At 32.7% G+C, this 22,122-nt stretch overlaps 1 protein-coding gene across 2 annotated transcripts in view; it reads right to left on the reverse strand.

Annotated features, from left to right (window-relative positions):
• LOC121419248 (UTP--glucose-1-phosphate uridylyltransferase-like) overlaps window positions 1-22,122 on the reverse strand; it is a 34,597-nt gene that overhangs the window by 8,172 nt on the left and 4,303 nt on the right. The window contains exons 1-13 of one of the 2 annotated variants that reach the window (XM_041613630.1): window positions 19,475-19,850; window positions 16,951-17,076; window positions 13,951-14,064; window positions 11,848-12,030; window positions 8,016-8,149; window positions 7,398-7,472; window positions 6,506-6,639; window positions 6,055-6,134; window positions 4,974-5,042; window positions 3,931-3,962; window positions 2,760-2,856; window positions 1,812-1,890; window positions 1,386-1,549 (exon numbers count right to left, since the gene is read on the reverse strand). In XM_041613630.1, coding sequence (XP_041469564.1) covers window positions 1,386-1,549; window positions 1,812-1,890; window positions 2,760-2,856; window positions 3,931-3,962; window positions 4,974-5,042; window positions 6,055-6,134; window positions 6,506-6,639; window positions 7,398-7,472; window positions 8,016-8,149; window positions 11,848-12,030; window positions 13,951-14,064; window positions 16,951-17,076; window positions 19,475-19,525 — 1,338 coding nt within the window. In that variant the 5' untranslated portion in view covers window positions 19,526-19,850. Of the gene's footprint in view, window positions 1-1,385; window positions 1,550-1,811; window positions 1,891-2,759; window positions 2,857-3,930; window positions 3,963-4,973; window positions 5,043-6,054; window positions 6,135-6,505; window positions 6,640-7,397; window positions 7,473-8,015; window positions 8,150-11,847; window positions 12,031-13,950; window positions 14,065-16,950; window positions 17,077-19,474; window positions 19,851-22,122 lie in introns of those variants that run through there. The other variant, XM_041613631.1, reaches the window with a different exon arrangement.

Below are 22,122 nucleotides of genomic sequence, written 5' to 3' on the forward strand. Positions count from 1 at the left end.
GACAGTAAAATAAAACAAAGCTGCCTTGGACTGTATTTGATTTGACATAGACGATTTTGTAATACCGGCAATGATATGTTTTATTTTTATTTTTTTTTAAGTAGTGGTATCTTGACTGCATGCAGAATCAATTCATGTTATCGCTATTGTGAAATATCACATCTAAATATAATATGTATGTATCTTCCAATATGTTTTCATAACTATTTTGATGTCATAATCTAATAAGATCACTATTCCTCATATTGTAATAAGCCAAGTTCAAATTAGAAATATACTAATTCATTGAAACGACAGGCCATCTTTATGAAAGGCCACTACTGAATTTTCTCTATAAAAAATAACCATAACTTCCTGGAAGGAGCTCAAACCAATTTCTTGTTTGACCCAATAACTTTCGGTAGCTTGAAGGGAAGAATAATATAAAGCAATAGCGATAACAAAAGAAGATATCGGGAATGCTGTGCAAAGTGAATAGGGTAGTGCTAGCTACAGTACAATTATATTGGAAGTTGTTTGTTTCCACATCACAATAAGTAGAATTTTGAGTTCAAGGCACAAAGTGAATGGCAAATTCACGCCATGTACATCCAGAAACTTTGGTTATTGTCGATAGTGAGACTTTGACCTCATGAAACTGTTCTTCAAATTGAAAAATGGAAGATATTTTGAGGCAAACAATAAGTGACCAAAAGTTTGATGGTGTTGAAAGTACATATTAGATTGCCTCTAGTATAGCTCTAATACTTCTTGTTAATAAAAAAATTCAAATCACATTATGATATATCAACACCAAGTGAGATTCATTCAAGCACCTACTTCAATATAAGATTGGCACAGGGCTGATATAAAAATAACATGAAATTTCATCATCCAACATCTGTAGTCCCTTTGAATTAAATATCTACCTTTAAAACTAATCAGATCACTCTCACTCAAATATTCTATACATGAGCCATGTCTGAACTGAATCCATGAAACAATTCTTCAGTTCAGTTAAGGGATTTTTTTTCCGGAATTAAAACTCAGCATTTGGCCTATGGCCTCCATTATGCATAACTGCTTCAAATTACAAATTGGAGCTTTCATACAAACATACACAATATGTATGAATGAAAGACACTGATACATTACTGTCTCCATCAGCTACCACTCTTTGAAAGGTGGAGACATCAAAAGGAAAGTCCAAGGATCATAAACAGCGACAAAATAATAAATCAAGAGACTTCAAACAAACTCTGCTTGCTTGGTGCTGAATACTTAAAGAGCAAATATGAAAAAAGTCTGGAAAATGCAAAATAAAGTATGAATATCTAGGTTGCTTACTGTCATTGGTTTTATGGTCAATGGCTAGCTTTGAGGGCATGAGTGAACTCTGTACGTACCTTATCAAAATGAGTGCCTAGCTTAATGATAGGTGTGCTTGGGAACTGTCGTAAAGGACTCATTCCAAGAGTACCTGACTTCAGAGTGTACAGGTTAGACATAATCAGCAAGAGATCCTGCGTCTTCTTAACAGGTAGGAAACGACTCCTAGGAACATTGATACCTGTTAACCAAAGATTGTTATTTTCAATCGTTAACCAAAGATTATTTTCAATTAACGTTTACTAAACCAATCACATGACACTGGTCCCATTCTAATAGCTGGTAATTCATTGAATGATTTATCAAATTTGTTATTATTTTGTAACATTTCTTGAAACCCATTTGCATCGACAACAGCAAAATATTGATCTGGATCTGATAAAATAGTGTTACAGTCCATCTTGGGATAGAGAGATATAAAGAAAGGAGAACCCAAAACTTACCAAGTGGATTGTCAAAGTTTTTCATAGCAGCTCCGACAGCTCTTTCTAGCTGGATCACATTTAAACCATTGTCCAGAGTCTGCGCAAAAAAAAAGTTCATAACTGTGATTATTGCAGATGATCAGACTATCCCATCCTTTTACCATTTATCCATCCATATATTATCCTATCTATCTATCACTATACGAAATTACAATACCAAGTGTAGTGCTGAAAAGGGTCTATAACTATTTTGCACCCACAAATTATTAATGTCTGTTACTTGTAGTCACATATTGCAAGGCAAAAAATATATTACAATACATAACTTTGGCTATAAATATACATTGTAGGCCTACTGATGTTTTACCAGAACTTTTAAACATAGGCATAATACAGATCTATACATTTGCCTTATATTAATAAATTCAAGAAATCCCACATTCAAAGGCCATTTATCCAAAATCTAATGGTTCCATACAGATTAGGGCTGGGAACTTCTTTGATATTATTAAAATTATGTGACATAGAAAAAGGATTGAATATTTGAAAATGGTTTTATGATTGAGTTGATATAGCGGAGTAACACAATATCACCAAAATATTAATTATGAAAAAATAATCACTATTCATTCACCACAAATGCTGCTCTAAAATTGCTTTAAATAGACTTAGAACTTTATAATTTGGTACCCGAATGCTCACTTTTCATGGACTAGCACCAACGGAAACCTTACTTTCATTTCCCCCCTCCCCTGCAGGCTCCTGTAAATTGCAGCTCATAATGAATTTTCAGTCTCAGTGAACATGTTATCTGCGACAATCAACGAACATTGGAATCAAATATTGACAAGCACTAATACAGATCACACTATAGTGAGCAAACATAGTTTTGACAAAATAAAATGCCAAAAGGAAATGGATGACTGTCACCAAAACAAAGGAGAATAAAATTATGAGGATGTTTACCTTATTATTGACAATGATCTCCATTGATAGGGATTTATTTTCAACTACTCGTTTTATGGCATCCAGTTTAATCCATAGATTGTTGGTGTTGAAAATCCTATAAAAAAATGGGGAAATCGTACATGTTTTTTATTAAATGCCACTCGCTTTCCAAGTGGAAACTGTAAATATAACAGTATAAAAAGGAAACAAGGAAATATCATATCATTAATAAAATATCATTTGAAAGGTAGTGTTTAAACATTTACTACAATGAATATGCTGATAGTTTGAAACAAGTTCATGGACACTCTTTTTGAACGTTTCTACCACTACCAATATCTTCCTCTTAAACTTTCAAAATTTTAGTAAAAATGACTTGGGTTTTGAATGAAGTGCTGCATTCTTTACTGGTACTTTAAAAAAGTATGGAGATTTCAAAGTTCAGCAATATGTTTTGTGACTCTTTACATAATTATTCAGATATTAAAATAAAGTGAGCATAAAAAGGAGTACATGGAACCAGAATAATTTCTTTCTTCCTCTTTGGAATATATTTCTAAACTAAACTGAAGGATTTTCATGAGGTTTGACAGAGTGATAGGGACTTTAACTCAATATTGTGATCATGTTAGGTCTAAAACAGAGGCACAAATGTCTTGATTGTGTCACTGTATACACCTTGTTGCCTCATGTTCGATGTAGAAAAGGTACAAAAGTAACTCTTGGCAGAGTTTGACAAAAACAACAAATTATAATTAAGTGGAATGGCTTCAACCCTTTTAATAAAAGGCTGGGGGATGTGGAACCCACCCCTCCTCTACACTTATTGGTGATAAATCGTTATTGCCATCCTTTACTTCTTTCTCTCAACAATTGTTACTTTACTGTTAATTAAAAGAAATAGATGGGTACCCTAAAAAATCCAGGAGGGGGATGTGTTAATTGAAAAAGAATCTTGCAAATGTCTATTGTACAATTCTGTTAATAAATGAGATGGGGGGGGGGGGTGAATTCATCACTGTTACTGTTACCTTCTGTTATTCTACCATGATTGCGTCAGTAATGTGATCATGTCCTGGGCTCTCTTATGTACCTGCATTTTTATATTTCACACCGTTCCTTTATTAATCTTCCTACATTAAACTGATGCAAATAAACTCTTCATTACACCGATTGATTTTCTACTTACTTGAATTTGGAGACAGACTTGAAGTCATCAACCTGCAGAAAAGAATTGTGTGAACATTATTGAATTTAATGCAAATTTATGTAAATGGCCTTAAAAATTATGTTTACTATTATGATATTGTGCTCTTATATAGCACTCAATACAGGAACGTTGTCTCTATATGCTTACAGATGTATCATTAAATTGCTCAAAAATTGCAGAATAGATGCAAAAAAAAAGAAGAAAAAGACATACAAGCAATTTATGTAGAATCAAAAATGTACTTCAAGGTAAAAAAATAGCACCAAAAAAGAGCATGTTTAAAAGACTAGACATATCATGTCATAGAATGCCCTTGGTGGTTGTGTGGGAACCAATGGTTTGACCTTTGACCTGTCACCTCTTAATTTTCACTTGACATGTAGTTAAGTGTTATGTACCTACACTCCTTAAACTATCAATGTCAGATGATATTCTTCACATTATTGCATTAAAGCTAATTTGGTGATGCACATATAGATGGGCGCCTCCAGACTTTCTCCGATGGAACATAAAACTGTCAAAAAATTTCCTTTCAAATAATACACTTTAACAAAGCAAAGAGTGATAAGTATGTTATGTGATGTTCACATTCAGTATCATCATCCATTAAAAACAAAATCATATTATAATCTAATTACAATCCAAATATATTGTCAAAAATTCTTGCTCGAGTTTTTTTTCAATATTAAGCAGATGGATTTCCGACTGTTCCCAGGAAAAAAAATCAATGTCTGTCCCATTGTCAGATCTGAAATATATTCAATGCTTACATTTAAAATTCACATTACAAGAAATATTCATAATAACTTATATCATCACTCCCACATATATCAATGAACCAATATTAATTCTGATCTTTCTATTAGATTTATAAGATATTGTGACAATGCACAACCTGTTAAGTCTATAAAATTTGCCCTCATGACACACAAACAAATCTATTACATTAAAGTAATAAAAATAATAGTCTCAACATGAATTCAGTAGTAGGTCCATGGTCATATGAAGTGAAAAATACTTACATGCCATTTTGGTACTTGGGCTATCTCAAGCAATCTCAATTTGTTGTGATATTGGATTAAAGTACCACCCTGTTGAGACAAACAATGAAATAATGATATTAACATTCAAACAAGTACCTGTAACAGGATATATATCAAGATTAATTCATTAAAACCATCAATCAGGATTTTCACAAAATGTACAATTAAATAAACAGGACCAGCAAGCAATATAATTATGAAAATATTGTCATTTACTAAATAAGTAATATTCCTTTAAAGGGGAAGTTCACCCTGAAGAAAACTTTGTTGTAAAAATAGCAGAAAAAATAGTAAAAAATATTGGTGAAGGTTTGAGGAAAATCCGTTAAAGAGTAAGAAAGTTATTAGAGTTCAAATTTTTTGATTTGTGACGTCATAAACGAGCAGCAGCCCTGTGTGTTATGTAATATAAAATGTATGAATTTCAAATTTTGTATGGTTCCTGATGACTTAATTTTGTTTTCTTTTCATGATCGGGTGTGAAATGATTTGTCTATTGATATACAAAAAGTTACAGTGAAAACCATTGTCAATTTTCTGAGAAAATGACATTTCATTGATTTTTTACCATTCGCTATGTAGGAACGCTGCTCGCATATGACGTCACAAATCAAATTATTGAAATTCTAATAACTTTTTAATTATTTGATGAATTTTTCTCAAACCTTCGGCAATATTTTTTATTATTTTTTCTGCTATTTTTACAATAAACTTTTTGTCAGGGTGAACTTCCCCTTTAAGAGACCACTCACCGTCCCTGTCTCATTATTATTCCTAATGCATGAAGGGGTTGCATTTGACTTTTCATATTGTGACTGATCCTATCAATCTTAACCATCAAGATATATTGAATGTACTTCTTCTTCAAGCAGAAAATGCTTTGGAAACAAAAAGGAACATGCTGACTATCAAAAGCAATGGTTCATGCATGACTATACATCATATTTTCACACAAAAAAAAATTGAGCTGCATATGTATTCTAGATGTTGGCGCTGCTGGCTTTCCATAGTTGTGATTAATTGGATCAATGGCATCTCTTAGAAAGTCAATATGATTTACCTTGACATCAGCCCTCGTCTTGTCTGTTACTTCCATCACCATTTCTCTATTCTTTTCATTCATCAATAATGTTAAAATGCCTGGAGAAAAAAAGCTGATGTTAAGGAACATATGCTACCCAATTAACTTAAATGTATCAATGATTTGGAGCATTGGTCCAATTTGCTTCTAATTAATCATTTATGGATTAAATTCAATACTATTCTATACTTACAAATATTGATTTTTATTATGTTTGTGATGCAGCAGATGGATGCACCAGCTGCTTTAAAAACAAATTAAATGGAACATGCAAAGTATGATGGGACAATTATTTGAGAAGCCTTTATAAATAAACTGTGCAAACAAGTAGGAATTTGAAAATGAATTAAATAAGTAAACACTGGAGTTAATCATAGTTAGACTGCATCATGAGTTAACAATAATTGATTATATTATAAAAAGAGGATACGTAGGTCCACTGTTGCTCCCTGATTGTCAATGTTAGCCAAGAAGAGATACTCCTTTCCTTGTTTGATAAAGGTATCCAACAAGCCAGAGTTCGAAAATGACTCATAAATATCACCATGACCAGGTGGGTACCAACTAAATTAAAGAAGAAATAAATTATAATGATATAGCTGCCAAACAATAAGAACGTTGAAGGACATGAAAATATCACAGCAACTGGAAAAGTACTAACTGAATTCAATAAATAAATATGTTTATATATTTAATTTTGTTTGATATATGTATCCTATCAGTTTGAACTACATTAAACTACAAGAATCTGAAATTAATCTGGAATTATATAAATACTTAAAGGTAAAAGAAAGTAGTCGCAGCAAACAATTATTTCATGAGCAAGTCTTTAAAATCAAGGTTAATTGTCACCATATTACATAGGTACATTGAAATAAATAAATCTTTGTGATATCATGAGATTTCAGCTGAAAACCAACACTTCTGATGTTCACTGACACAAAATGGCATATGTAGAATAATCAACAATGTATTGTTACATAGAAAAAATACCGAACATTTTATGGAATTCTGTGCTTATTTTGCTCATTTCTCAGCATTTACACATTTTTTCCAAGAGCTCTTTGGCACATATTTTTTTTATTTATACATACAAACACTTGGGTGGCAATTTAATTGGATTCTCTTATAACTCATTTGAGATTGTTACCACAACTGGCATTTATCTTTAATAATAATATCATATAAAGATTTTTCTATGACTATGACAAATAAAATGAAAAGATTGTAAATTTTACTACTAAGGTGATCCGTATATATTTATATATTGGATTGATAAAGTCCACCAGGGGTGGGTTATAAAACATCATCAAGATACTTACTCTTCTATATTGTCTCCAGAGACCACAGCTGTTTTAGCTATTGGCAGAAGGGATTCTTTGTTGATTCTTGGATACCTGAACAAAATTTTTAAAAAATTGACTTTTTTTTAAATTCAAATTCTACTTGAAGCTATTTCAGACCTTTTTTTTATTTGAATAAATTTAACAACATTGCTGGAGTCTTCCTAAGAAAGGAGGAATATCCTGTGACATAAATTAAAAATATAAAAGTGGGAGCCCATCCTGCAGTCAGGTTGGTTTCAATAGTAGTTGAAAAATTAAAGACAGTTATCAATCAAAGAATGACGGTTGGCGAGGCCAAAGTGACATAAGTATTTTCTCAGCATATAGGACTATTCAATGAAAGTGTTCAGGAAGCAATTGGTTGATGATTTTCATTCTAACCCTGACAACATTGTTATCCTTGCACCTGATTGGCCGACAACACAATGCCATTGAAATCATTGACAAGACACATCATGAAGATGGGTTTCAAAGGTACAAGATTCTATTAAAGGGCAAGGACGCTGTGGATGGGGCATATCAGAATTAATGACAATGCAATGCATGTTTGTTTCTAAAATCCTAGTGCACTAGAGAGAAGTCAAAGACAAATACCTGCTTTGTTGGAAAGTATGAATGTTGACATTCATAGTGCCATACTTGCGTAGGACTTTATTTGTATCTTCATCTGTGTTAAAGGAGTTCATCAGCACTAAAGGTACATTGCAGCCATGTGTTTTGTTCAGGTGCTGGATAGGTAGGTAAATACAAAGAATAATTTGTTTATTTTCACCAATTAAAATGAAAACAAATAGAGGTATAGGACTGGAAAGGAGAATAATATTGGTAACAACCTATACATGAATATAATCGGGGGGGGGGGGGGGGTGGTGATTTCACAGATAAAAGTATAATAAAGAAGAATGTCTATGAAGAAGCTTGTTAAAGGATAAGAGAAAAAAATATTTTCATATAACACAGTCAAAACACACACAAAATACTCAGACTTTATATATATATATATCTCTCTCTCTATATATTCACAGGTTGGTGAACATGAGCTTAAAAATTCTAATTCAATATTTTCTTGAATTTTTTAATACTTTAAGTCCTTCATACATGATAGTTTCAGGAACAAGAAATAAAAAAATTATTTTCATATGTATACTTTGGAAAAAAATGGTCAAAAGTTGTGCTTCCATTGTGTACCAAAATACAAGAAAAATCGTGAAAAATGAAATATGCCTTATTACCATTTTGTTGTTGCAACAACATACCACTTTTTTTATTTCTGAAGTTTAGAAGAGTCAAATTACATAAAATACACAACCGCTTTTCAAGTAAATTTGGAGTAGTCATTCAAAAATAAATATTGCAACCTGTTCAGGTGATGTAACGTGAGTAACCGAAAAAACTGACTTTGTTTTCTGAGAGAAAAATTCTTCACGGTTAATTGGTGGGATTTTAAATTCTCTTCCTTCAAACAATCTTTGACACAGTGATGACTATCAAAATCATTAAAAAGTACAATTTTTTTTATAAAATTGATGAAGAAAAACTGTAACGTGAGTAACTTTGTAACGTGAGTAACCATCATGTAATGTGAGTAACCAGTAAAAATTATTCAGTTCGGTAACATTTTCTGTGGGATGTCAAGTTTTAAGTCTCATGGTTAGTTGTGAAGTTATTTTTGATTAATTAAAAGCAAAATGAGGGTACGTCTCTTTGATGCGACTCTATGTTCATCAAAATATCAGTGGTCATACAATCACACAAAAAAATTGAATATTAGTAGAAGTATTCACAATGCGAGAGTGCATTAGTAAGACTTGGTTTTGATTAACCAAACTTTAAAGAGTGTTTGAACAACACATTGAATGCCATTACTTGTAACCCTATCTAGGCCGGGGTATTTTGGGAGTTGATATGGCCCGGGGGGTGGGGGGCTCCCAGGCCCCCCTTGAGATCACGGCCATTGGCCGCACGATCACGCCGAAAATTTGCATGCAGGTTGTCTTGGACATAATCTACAATACTATACAGTAATTTATTTCATGCAAATTGGTATTAAGCAATTATGCTAAATTATGCATAATTAGTAAGCGAAATCATACTTTTCCCTCCTACTCCCTAATAAAGCTCCAATTATTCCAATTTTTTGTATAAAATCTCTTTTAGATGATCCTAGCAATGAATTTTACACACATTATTGAATTTTAATGACATGTGTGTTGTTAACCATACATGGACAAAATGTAATGTGAGTAACCGTAACGTGAGTAACCATATTATCTGCACCCCAAGTAAAAACCATGTGTTCTTCATTTTTTTAATTATATACAAAGTTTGTCTCCCTAATATACTTCTTTGAAATGGATATAATCAACTTTCATAAAAGCCTTGTATGAGGAGACTTTTCACTTATGTTGACTTTTCATTTTATGCATGTCCAAATCATGTAACGTGAGTAACCGACACATTCCAAAGGAGCATAATAGAATTTCCCAAGTTTTGTTTTTATACGAAGGATAGTCAGACTGTGTACTTTGTTGTGATGAGGAGATGTTTAGTTCCTATCAATAATAATGGAGTTAAAGCTCCAAGTATGAGTCAAGGTGTCTCCAAATGTAACGTGAGTAACTGTGGAATAGCCCATATATAGTGTCTAAAGACACTCATATCACTAGCTCAGCGACAGACCTCTTGTAAAGATAAAAGCAAAACAACTGTACATGTAATAAAACTAGAATACAACATAAAGACATGGTGTGCACCATTTAAAAAAAAAAATAATTAAATCACGTCTCATAAAATAAATCAGTTTCCTGCAATAATTTAATAATTGTTCTTTCAACGAACACCTCTCGCAGTCTCCCATTACCCCATTTAATAAAGCAGCAGCGTTGAATTTGAAAACAACTAATGAATAATAATTCACAAAAGAAAACAATCATATGATGAAAAAATGCTATATCCATAGACCCAAAATGACCTTTGACCTTGATCATGTGACTCACAATTATTGCAAAACAATCATTCATACTTGATTACCCTTATGTTTCATGAAATAGATCTGTAAACTTTCTAAGTTATGATGCCAATTCAACAAATACACCGTAGTTCATTGACCTTTGATTTTGGTCATGTGAAATGACCTGAAATGCACACTGGCTGTTAAGGGATACATTGTTGCTCTTACGTCCAAGTTTCATAAACTAGATCCAGAAAACTTTAAAAGTTATGACAATTCCACAAACATTACCAAAGTTTGTTGACCCTACATGACCTTTGACATTGGTCATGTGACCTGAAACTCAGGCAGGATCTTAAAAATCGTCTACCTAAAAAAAGAAGTTGATTTGAAAAAATAGAGAAAAATCAAACTAGAACACTGAAAATTTAATCGAAATCGGACATAAAATAAGAAAGTTATGACATTTTAAAGTTTCGCTTATTTTTCAAAAAGAGTGATATGCACAACTCAGTAACATGCAAATGAGACAGTTATGATATCACTCACTATTTTTTTTATTGGTTGAATTATACAATATTTCATTTTCTACAGAGCAACTTGACTGAACCATATGGCATCAAACAATGCTAATTCCACATGTTCAGGGAGGGATTAATCATTGTTTTACTTGACAATGAGGAGAAAATAAGAATGATTCATAGAATAATTAATATTTAATGTACCGGTAATGAAATACAAAATGAATATAGACAGGTGCAGACTGACCAGGATGTGCATGTAACTGTGTTGTGAAATTAAGCAAATCTTTAAAATGAAATAAGTTTCTTACTTTACATCAGATTTTGATGAAATTTTCAGTGTTATGCTTGTTTAATTTTTCTCTCTTTATTAAAATCAACTTTATGTTGGGGTGGACTTATCCTTTAAGTGATGCACCATCAAGAGTCATGAACTAGATCCATAAACTTTCAAATTTATGACATTTCAAAAACTTAAACCTTGGTTAAGATTTCAATATTGATCTAAGTTCATTGACCCTAAATGACCTTTGTCATGTGAGGTGAAACTCAGACAAGATATTCAGTAATAGTTGATTACCCTTATGTTCAAGTTTCATGAACTAGGTCCAAATACTTTCTACATGTAAGTTATGATGACATTTCCAAAACTTTACCTTGGTTTAAAATTTCAATATTGACGACGCCGCCATCACAGCCACCACCATCGGAAAAGTGGCGCCTCTAGTCTCACTTTGCTATGCAGGCGAGACAATAAATTAGGATGTCAATTAAACCTTTAAAACTGGAGGGGCTCGCCCACAAGCATGAGTTGCCTTTTAGAGGTTCTGGCTCATTATTTTGTATATAACTTTGTGATTGTTAGTAACTTTTTTAATGTTGCAAAATAAACTGAATTCATCAATTCAATGCAACATTCCTATAAAGTTACGTATACTTATGTACTCATAATTACCTCAATTTGGCGGACAGTCAAGTCAAGAAACGTAAGTTCATTTCTGACACTGATGACACTCTTTGGTCCTTGGCATCCCATGCTGGTACCTAGACCACCATTCAGTTTGATCACTACCAACTTATCCAAGTACTCACGAGCAAAAGCTGGGTCGTAGCTAGGTAACTCATTATATGCAATCACCTGCATGACATCAAAACAATAATTTTTTTAAATCTTACTGTACTTTTGTGCCTGTTTTACTTAGTGAAAACTAAATAACTCCTAACATCCAAGATGAATTTCAGCCTTACAAGATTTAGATATTTACATCATTTGTTGCCAATTTGGAGACAGCAGGCATGTTGAGAGCTAGTAATCAAACCAACATAGAAATTCAGAATATATCAGAATTGTAGAGAGTTTCTTTCTATCGTTAGTTATGGTACACCAATGAGGGCCTAGAATCCATACAAAAAAGGGTTCATTTTGAATGGTCCTACAGAAAATTTCAGTTAGGGAAACAAAAGAAATAATAAAATGTGAATGAAGTTGACCAAACAGCCCAATCCCCAATGGCCTCTGTCTTTCTATGGAACATGCGGTAATGATAGCTCCACAAACTCTTGAAATGCATGGGTATGGGAATAAGTGAATTTGCAATTAAATATTTTCAATGACATGAACAATGACATTGAAATGCCTTTTTTCTATAAAGGCTTTGGTGCAGAAAAATATGAACAGGAATTGGTAACAGTGTTTTAATTCTCATTGATGTAAGCCTTCAAATGAATATCATTCATAATTTGTCCACACACAAAAAAATTGTGAATTTCAGGCAAGTTTCTATTATTAAACATTTTCTCCCTAGATATATTACTTTGAACCATGCTCCAAACATCATAATAATTCAAACAATAATTGCTCTTTTAAATAGTTTATTTTTTTTGTTTGATTATCAATTTAACATATTGATGATCTAGATATAATATTGACATTAAATCTTGATAGCTTCAATTTGCATTGTTCGGTAAACATAGTGCACTGTGCCTAAGAGATTGTACACAAACACCTTCCATATTTCCTTCTTCAATTTTTTCAAAACTTAAAATGTTGATAGCCAGATAATACAGTGCGTCCCAGAAAAAACGAAACCGAGATTAAGCGATGATTTATCATAACTTAATCACAAATACAATAGACAAATGACCTACCAATGTAAAGCTTAGAATCTCCTCTTTCATCTGATATTACTTAGATTATTCCTCATACACGCATGAGTGAGCAAAAACAATTTGAAAATACCAAAAACTCATTTGGCAGGGGTATCTGAATTTCAAAAAGAAAATCACATGCCTAAAAAGTTCAATATATTTGATATTTCAATTTATTTGATACCTTATCACCAAAAATGGTCAAGAAGTAAAAAAGTTATGTTTCCTCGAAACAATGCTTCTATTTCCATAATTTCATTAAATAAACATGTTTTCACTGGTTTCCCACAGAAGCTATTGCATGGTTAACAAAAGACTTAATGGATGGCTGATCGTCAACAAAACGGAGTGTCAAGTGAGTTTGAACGCTAGCATGTAGAACCTCTTCATTTTACAAATTATTGAAATTCAAGCCTTATTTCAAATAACCAGAACTTTGTTATTTCTTTACCATTTTCTGTAATTGAGGTATCAAATTAAAGAGCAGATATTGAACTTTTTATAAATGGGGTTTTCTTTTAGAAATCCAGATACAGCCCGCCAAATGACTTTTTGGTATCCCCTCTTCAAATTGTTTTTGCTCACTCATGCGTGAATGAGAAATAATCTAAATAATTTCAGATAAAAGAGGAGATTTTAAGCTTTATGTAAAATGGTAGGTCATTTGCCTATTGTATCTGAGATTAAGTCATGATATATCATCGATAAATCACTGTTTCATTTTTTGTGGGACGCACTGTATATCAAGAGACATCCTGTCCATAAGTAGATATATATAAATTTCTATATTAAAATTCATGTAAAAAATACCTCATCAAGTCAGTCATATTTTTCATTCTCCCATTCATTTTTTTAAAATCAACCGAACAGCAATTGATGATCATTTCCTTGGTGATGAAATCATACTTACAGCATCTGATGGTGGTGGTTGAATGTCATCCCATTCCACAGCCGCTCCTGTTCCTGCTTCCTCAAGAAACTGAGCAAACAATTGTTTGTAGCCTTCAAAATTTTTCCCTATAGCCTAGATTGATATATAGGAAAAGAAAAGAAAGTGAGAACAAAATATGCAATGATACAGTGTTGCTTAAACATCAACATCAGATTTCAACAGCAAAATTGAAATTACTATACACACTTCAATTGAAAAACTTACTACTAACTATGCCCAGAGAAGGGGTCAAATTGATCCGTTCTCCACTTAAATTATGCTACTTTGAATTTAATCAGCTGTTTAAAATACCATTCATATTCCAACATGAGAAAGACACAAATTGTAAAATGATTACCCGGTACCTACTTGGGGCCTACACTGTTTTTTCTCCAAAAATTCAATTTCAAATAGCGATTTTTATAATCATACAATGTAAATGCAAGTCTGAGTACATGAAAGTGGAATATAAAGTTTGTTTTGGGTTTAATCTCTAACAAAGTTCAGACGATAAAATAAGACTGTATCAAGAGAACTTTGGCATCTTCGCAATCAAACTATGTCTGACCCCTGTGATAAGAACTTCTAAAATACACACTGTACATGTACGGGTCAATCTCCACAAGGATTACAAGTAAACCTCACATGTACATGTAATCTTTGACTGGTAACAACATAATACAATGTATTTGTCTACTGATACAAATGACAAGCAACACCCCTTTATTATCAAGAGTTTGGTTTAAAGCTCCAAGACCCCATTGCATATGATAGTAGCTTTACCATCCAATGGTACATGTAATTACCATGTTAGCAAGACCCACCAGCCAATCAAAATCAAGGATTTCATGAAAGATACCATTGTAAGGGACATTTTCTATATTTTTATGCAATGGGGTCCTGTGAGGTGTTTCATACTTGTAAAGCTGTTCATGAGTTAAGAGTGACTTTAAGAACAACTCGTGAACCTTTCTTGTGGTAAATGATATAGATCATAATGTTCATTGGTGATTATTTAGTGCAGCTCATGCAGCTCTACTAGATGAAAGAAAAAAAAATCAAAATCGGTCAATAAATAAGAAAAAAGTACATTATGTAAGTTTTGAAGAAAAAAAGCTTAAATTAATTTCACATAAATAAGCATAAAATTCTTTCTAGGCAAAATTTCAAAATTCTGGGTAGAAGTTTGGTGAACCTTATTAAGCTCTACCAGATAGAAGAAAAAAATCAAAATCGGTCGACAAAGAGGAAGAAGCATATTATGTGAATTTTGAAAAATACGCATATCAAATTTTCAAGTCAAATTTCAAAATTCTGTGCTGAAGTTAGGTAAACCTCTTGAAGCTCTACCAGGGGCCCGTTGCATAAAACTTTTTACCTGAGAAAACTCAGGTTGTTTTTACCAGAGTTTTTGCCCTGTGTTAAAGTCAATGGCAGAAATCAGACTAACCTTAGTTTTCAGTTTTTACCAGAGTTTTCTCAGGTAAAAAGTTTTATGCAACAGGCCCCAGATGGAAGAAAAAAAATCAAAATCGGTCAGCAAAGAAGAAGCATTTTTTGTGAATTTTGAAAAATGTGCATAAATATAAATGAGTTTCAAAATTCTGTGTAGAAGTTTTGAATCCCCCACTTAGTGCTATCATATAAAGCAAACAGAATCGAAATGATGAAAAAAAAGCATTTTGAAATTGTGGACGGACGACAGACGATGGATGTCACGCCACAGCATAAGCTCATCTGGCCCTTTGGGCTGGATTAGCTAAAAATCAATACTTAAACTTCAAAATTTAATGCAGGTTAATATGTAAAAAAAAATATTGATCTGAAATTGAGTAAATAAAGAATATGATTGTCATCCTTGCATTACTGAATTTATCTATAGTTGTGCTCAAGATCTAATAATTTCCTCATGATTTCCAGGGAATTTCTAAAATGTGTACATTAATATACATGTAACCAGGGTAGGAAATATTCACCCTTTACACAGTACCACAGCATTGTTTGTGCAAAAAGTTATTTCATTGGTCTTCATGTGCAAAACTGTGATCCAATGTATCTTTGCCTCTCATTTTTGACCAGCCACCCCAAAAGCAACAATGGTGGAGTCATCTAAATAAATTTTCAAATTTCCATTGAGTTTGAAAATAAGCATAATATCCTAAGCTTTAAAATGATATACTTTTCAAAAGTAATAAACCATAAAAGTACTTGATTGAATGCAGAAGAAACTAAGCGAGAGCCCCAAAAATAAGGATGAACAAATAAACGTTTGAAGTGTGGTGTTCACTCAAGCATGACATGTGATTACTTTACAATCTCAATGAAACTTCCAAGTAGTCCACAAAAATTGTGTCAAAGTAAGCTATTATGTCAAAGAAACTCTTATCTTGTTTTCTACTCAATTTTTATAACTTAAAGTTTTTGACAGAATAAAAAAGAAACAGTACTTATTCAGAACTCCATTAATTTCAAACTTTAAGTTAATTTTCTATTTTTTTGCTTTTTGAAAACCAAATTACCATTTTGGTTTATATTTACAGAGAACTTTCCCTGGGGACTTATTGCTGGTTTTTGGAGTGGCTGGTAGTCTGGCTGGTAGCATTTGTTCCATCAGAAAACAAACTTGTTAGCATCCTGGTTTTGTCTGTCTTGATGCTAGGTGTTCACAATTAATCATCACATCACCAATTTACCATTTTGTCTAATTCCTTGTTAGGTTATATCCATTTCATCTATTATCCATTTGGTCTATTTAACACCATTAAGTATAGTTAGATGAAATATCGATGAAACAGATATTTCATTTTACATTAAAGAAAAAAATATTAGAGTTGAAATTAGACAAATTAGGATCTAGACTAATTGAAAAATAGACTATAATGTGGGAATTAAATGTAGACCAAATTGATAGTAGACCAAATGAGTTTAGCCCATCTGAGACGACCAACAGCCAACTGAATATAAATATTTAATACTCACAGCTTTGCTTTCTTCGGGACAGGTATCTAATAACCTGTCCATCTCTTGGGCTAAGTGATGCTCTGCATCTCTTCTTGCCTGTGACTGGAACTCTTTCTGACTGGGACTGCGCTTCAGACCGCTTCCCTTTAATAAAAGAAAAGAGTTGATGAAAATTGGAAAAGTAACATTATCTGTCTGGTTACTGCATTATGGATGCTATTCATAAACAGGTAGAATGCCTCTTGCAGTCTTGCCTGCATTACATGATTCAATATATCAGCAGTGTTGACTTTAAGAACAACAAGATTATCAATTTTCACAAAAACACTATCCATTTGATAGTTCATTGGCCCTTAATAATGACCCTTGTCCTTGAACATTTGACCTCAAATTAACAACAACAATGATCAGACACTTCATTCCTCTTTAATATATCCATGTTTCATGCGATAGATCCATTTGCCACTCAAGATATGACATGTCAATAAGTTCTGATGAAAGGCTAGCGCAATTGTATACATGTAGATTTATACTATGCGTGGTATCATTGGTTGACCACTATGGAGTCTGCTTTTCAAAATCTCACACATGCTAAACTAACTGTGAAGCATAACATTTTTTCTATTGAAATTATCTTCAGGATATTTGGTTGATGGAGAATCTGGAAATTGTCATTCTTCCTCATTCTCCAGAGGACAACTTCTCAAGAGACTGGGGGAGTTGTCCTCAAACAAATGCAATGGTACTTTTTCGATAGAAATGTGTATGTGCAATAGGAAACAAATGTAACATGTTTCAGCTCCCATACACTTGCATAAAAATTGAGAATGTAGAACAAAATGAAACAATCAAATACATGTTATCAAGTTTATCAATAATCATACTGAATGCAATCTTACAGATCACTAGTGAGCAAGGGTGTCAGTCAGTCATACATGTACGTCAGCAAACACAGGTCTATTGGTATTTTAGTTATAAGTTTAAAACTAGAATGGCAACCATTAAGCTAGGGTTTATGTATCACAGACTTAAATTTTATATTTTTCACATTGAATATGAAATGTACCATTAAAAAAAATATCATATGAACTCAATTCTTAAGCTGGAATATATATACTTTTGGTAAAGATTTGATAAAGTGAAATATATTATATGTAGAAACACTATTCAAAATTTTAATATTTGAGTAATTATTTTTGATACATGGTCGTCTGTCATTCACCATTAAATTATTTGTATGAAAAAAAAAACAACTTATTTGACCAATAAGTAGAATGACCAATCATAGCGATTGTTATTTTGCTTACCGTGGATGTAAATAATCAGGAATATATTTTCAGAATTCAATTTTAGCTAATGTCACTTAATATTTAATTTGCTTTTTATTTTGAAAACATGTCTTTAATGATATATGATATCTAAAAGCTGAATTCAAGATTTGAAAGTAAATAAATTTATCAAAATAAAACATGGCATTAACTAGTGACTTTGAATCTACTGCCTTAAACTAGATTTAACATTTTCCAGTATATACAAGTTTATGAAATGTATGAATTTATAAAAGACAAAGTCTGCAATATTTAAAGGACAAGTCCACCCCAACAAAAACTTGATTTGAATAAAAAGAGAAAAATCCAACAAGCATAACACTGAAAATTTCATCAAAATCGGATGTAAAATAAGAAAGTTATGACATTTTAAAGTTTCTCTTCATTTCACAAAACAATTATGCACATCTCTGTCGGTATGCAAATGAGGGAACTGATGACATCACTCACTCACTATTTCTTTTGTATTTTATTATATGAAATATTTTGATTTTGAAGTTTCCATTATTTTAACATTTTGTGCTTCAGGCAAGGAGATCCTAATCATCAAATTCATAAAAATTGAAATATTGTATAATTCAAAGTTCAAACAATTAAAAAACAAAAGAAATAGTGAGTGACGTCATCGACTCTCTCATTTGGATGTAACTGGCTTGTTCATATAACTATTTTGTTAAAAATAAGTGAAATTTTGAAATGTCATAACTTTCTTATGTTACATCCGAGTTTGATGAAATTTTCAGCATTGTGCTTATCTGATTTTTCTCTATTGATTCAAATCAACATTTTTCTGAGGTGGACTTGACCTTTAAGCATTTGTTCTTGGCAAACGAATTCATCAATTTTGTGTTTTCTGAGCTTTAACTATTATCAATATCATGCAACTTCATGCTTTAGTATTTCCCATTTTAGTTTTGTGTATTAAATCAAACCAATATCATTTATTGAAATTTTTATATTTAAATTTGGTTTTAAAACCTGAAATGTTGCAAATTAACATATCATAACAATCATATTATAATCACCATCATTTCTCAAATGTCAAATCTACATGAACATGAGAGAGATATTTCAACCTTCCAATTCAGTAGTCTAAAATTATGAGATTGAATATTGGAGCTACATGTAGTTCTAAGTGATATCCTCTGTCAACTATAAAACCATCATCAAATACTTGAAATAGGATCTCTCTCTAATATGAGATTGAGACTTGCCTGGTTCATAAGCAATGATGCATAAGCATCTCCATCCTGTCCAAATCGCATGGCACCTTGAATTATATCAAGAACAACGTACTGATGAAAAAAGACTTTGTAATTTCCTTTGAGATAAAGTCAAACACTCCTTCAACATTTATCCTTTACCACAGAATGCATAGAAAACATCACAGTCTGGCAAATGGAAGAAATGCAATCAACAAGTTCAGGTGCTCAATAAAATGAATTGCCAGTATTTGATGAAAACTATTAAATAAGTAGGTGAAATTCCGATGAAAATGAGCTCACTTTGACTACTCCTGGATCAGAGCATGATCCAAGCATGGAGCTATGACCAAAGCAATATCTACGTGTCATGCACAATATACACATGAGTGGTCTCTTGAAAGTCTACCATGTGTGCTTGTGTCTGAAGTTGTTCAAACATTGGTAGGCCTTTATCCAAACAGTTTGCCTTGAATCACAAGACTCATGAGGAGTAAAGCCTTAATAAAGTAACACACACAGATAGCTTTTACACAGCATACATCTACCAAAGAAACTTTGATCCTCACGCAATCTCTCAAAATAAACATTTATCCTTGAGTATGGAAAAAGTTTGCCTCTTTCATAACCATTCAATTTTAATACATTTTGGAAGAACAATTTTATTGATACTACATGTCTAAAGTTCATATCTGACTGAAGAACTTAAAAACATTGGAGAGTAAATAAAGTCAAAGGGCTTAAAAGAAAAAAATTCTTAGGCAAATTTATTTTCTCTATCAGTCAATTGTAGTTATGTAAATGTGCAGGAAGAGCTGGTGATTAGAAACTTGAAAGACTTTCCAATGTTTGCTCCTTCCACTTTGCCTATTAAAGGTGGAGCATGTTGCATCTTAAAACACAGAGTGATTCAAACAGTTTCATAAGCCATGTGTCTCGCCTGATTTTGCAATCAATAAAAAAAAAATGCACTAAGATCTTTTGACCCCTTGATGACCTTTAACCTTATTATCCTCATGAACACATTACTGAGTAATTATTTGTACCAAGTGTAAACAAAACTGATGCATAAATATAGAAATGAGAGCAAGTTGAAAACTATACATGTAGATGAACCTCAGATCTATTGACCTTATGATCTCATCATCCTCATGAACACACATACATGTGGTATTATCCATGGATCATTTGTATCAAGTGTACAAACACAATTGATGCTGAAATAAAAAAAAATGAGAGCAATTTGAGCAAAAACTTGACATTTTGACCCCTACATGACCTTTGACCAAATCATCCTCATGGACACACACATATTACCAAAGGATAAAATGTACCTAGTGTAAAAAACGATTGATGCTGAAATAAATAAATGAGAGCAGTTTGAACAAAAACTTGACCTTCAACCCTTACATGACCTTTGATCCAAGCAACTAGAAGTAAAGAAATAAGAGCAAGTTGCACAAAAACTTCAAAAAGGATGGACATGTCCACATAATATTGAACCTTTGACACCATCCTCATGGACACACATGTAGTATTACCCACTTGTACCAAATGTGAATCAATGATGCAGAAATAAATGAGAGCAAGTTGGAAAAAAAATAAACCTTGACCTTTCGACCCCATAATTCTGAACAAAATACACATGGTATTACCAGAAGATCTGTACAAGGTGTAAATATAACATGCAGAAATAAAGGAAGCTGCACAAAAACTCCCCCCCCCAAAAAAAAAGGATACACATGACCTCATATTATTTGATACTTTTGATCCCTAGATGACCTTTGACTCCATCGTCCTCATCATCTTTCGAGGGAAATGCCCGATACATGTATATTTGTTTTATATCGCTCTTTAACTTGCACACCTTGTCCTTACCGATGTGTACCAATCTATACTAATTCTAATGCTGCCGGACCTAAACCTACAATGTATGCATGTCAAGCTCATGCTAACCAGTTCCTGGGTAGGCTTCTACCTGACTGCAGATGAGAGGTCCTCTGCGCTACGCTGCTGCAGTTGCACTCACGAGGGAAATTGTAACGCGCAGACAAACTTAGAGGCCAAACATTAAACTCTGTAGAATCGAATCTTGACTCATCTTGTTAGGTATGCTAATTCTGAATTTAAGTGTCCTGTATGGATAGCCGTCATGAAATTATACTTCCTGCATGAAAATCTAGACCCGATTCCTATTGAAATTATACTTTGTCACATGATCACGAATTGACAAATCGTTTATCTCTATACTCGTGAATAATCAGAAGAGGGAAATATACCAGGTTTGAGAAAGTATAGTGGAAATATTTTCATCCGAGGTTAGTTCGTCAATTGATATTTTTCCTCCGAGGGGCGCAAGCCCTGAGAGAAAATAGTAACATAGCCAGACCAACCGAGGATAAAATATTTCCACTACACTTTCAAAAGAAATGCCCAATATTTGTTTCATATCCCTTCTATAGATAAAGTTTGAACCTAATCTAGTCCTAATTGGCCCATCTCCATGATCTGGACAAAATCTAGATCAGCTTAGCTCTAATATAAGTAAAATTGGTTTATCATTTTAAACTAGCCTATTCCTGATCGAATAGAGCGCGCAGCTACCGTTGGCTCCCATAAGCATCACTTAGGGTGGCTTGTTGTTGCACAGCGCAGGGGCT

Source organism: Lytechinus variegatus, chromosome 7 (genome assembly GCF_018143015.1).
Source record: "Lytechinus variegatus isolate NC3 chromosome 7, Lvar_3.0, whole genome shotgun sequence".
Taxonomy (NCBI): Eukaryota; Metazoa; Echinodermata; class Echinoidea; order Temnopleuroida; family Toxopneustidae; genus Lytechinus; species Lytechinus variegatus.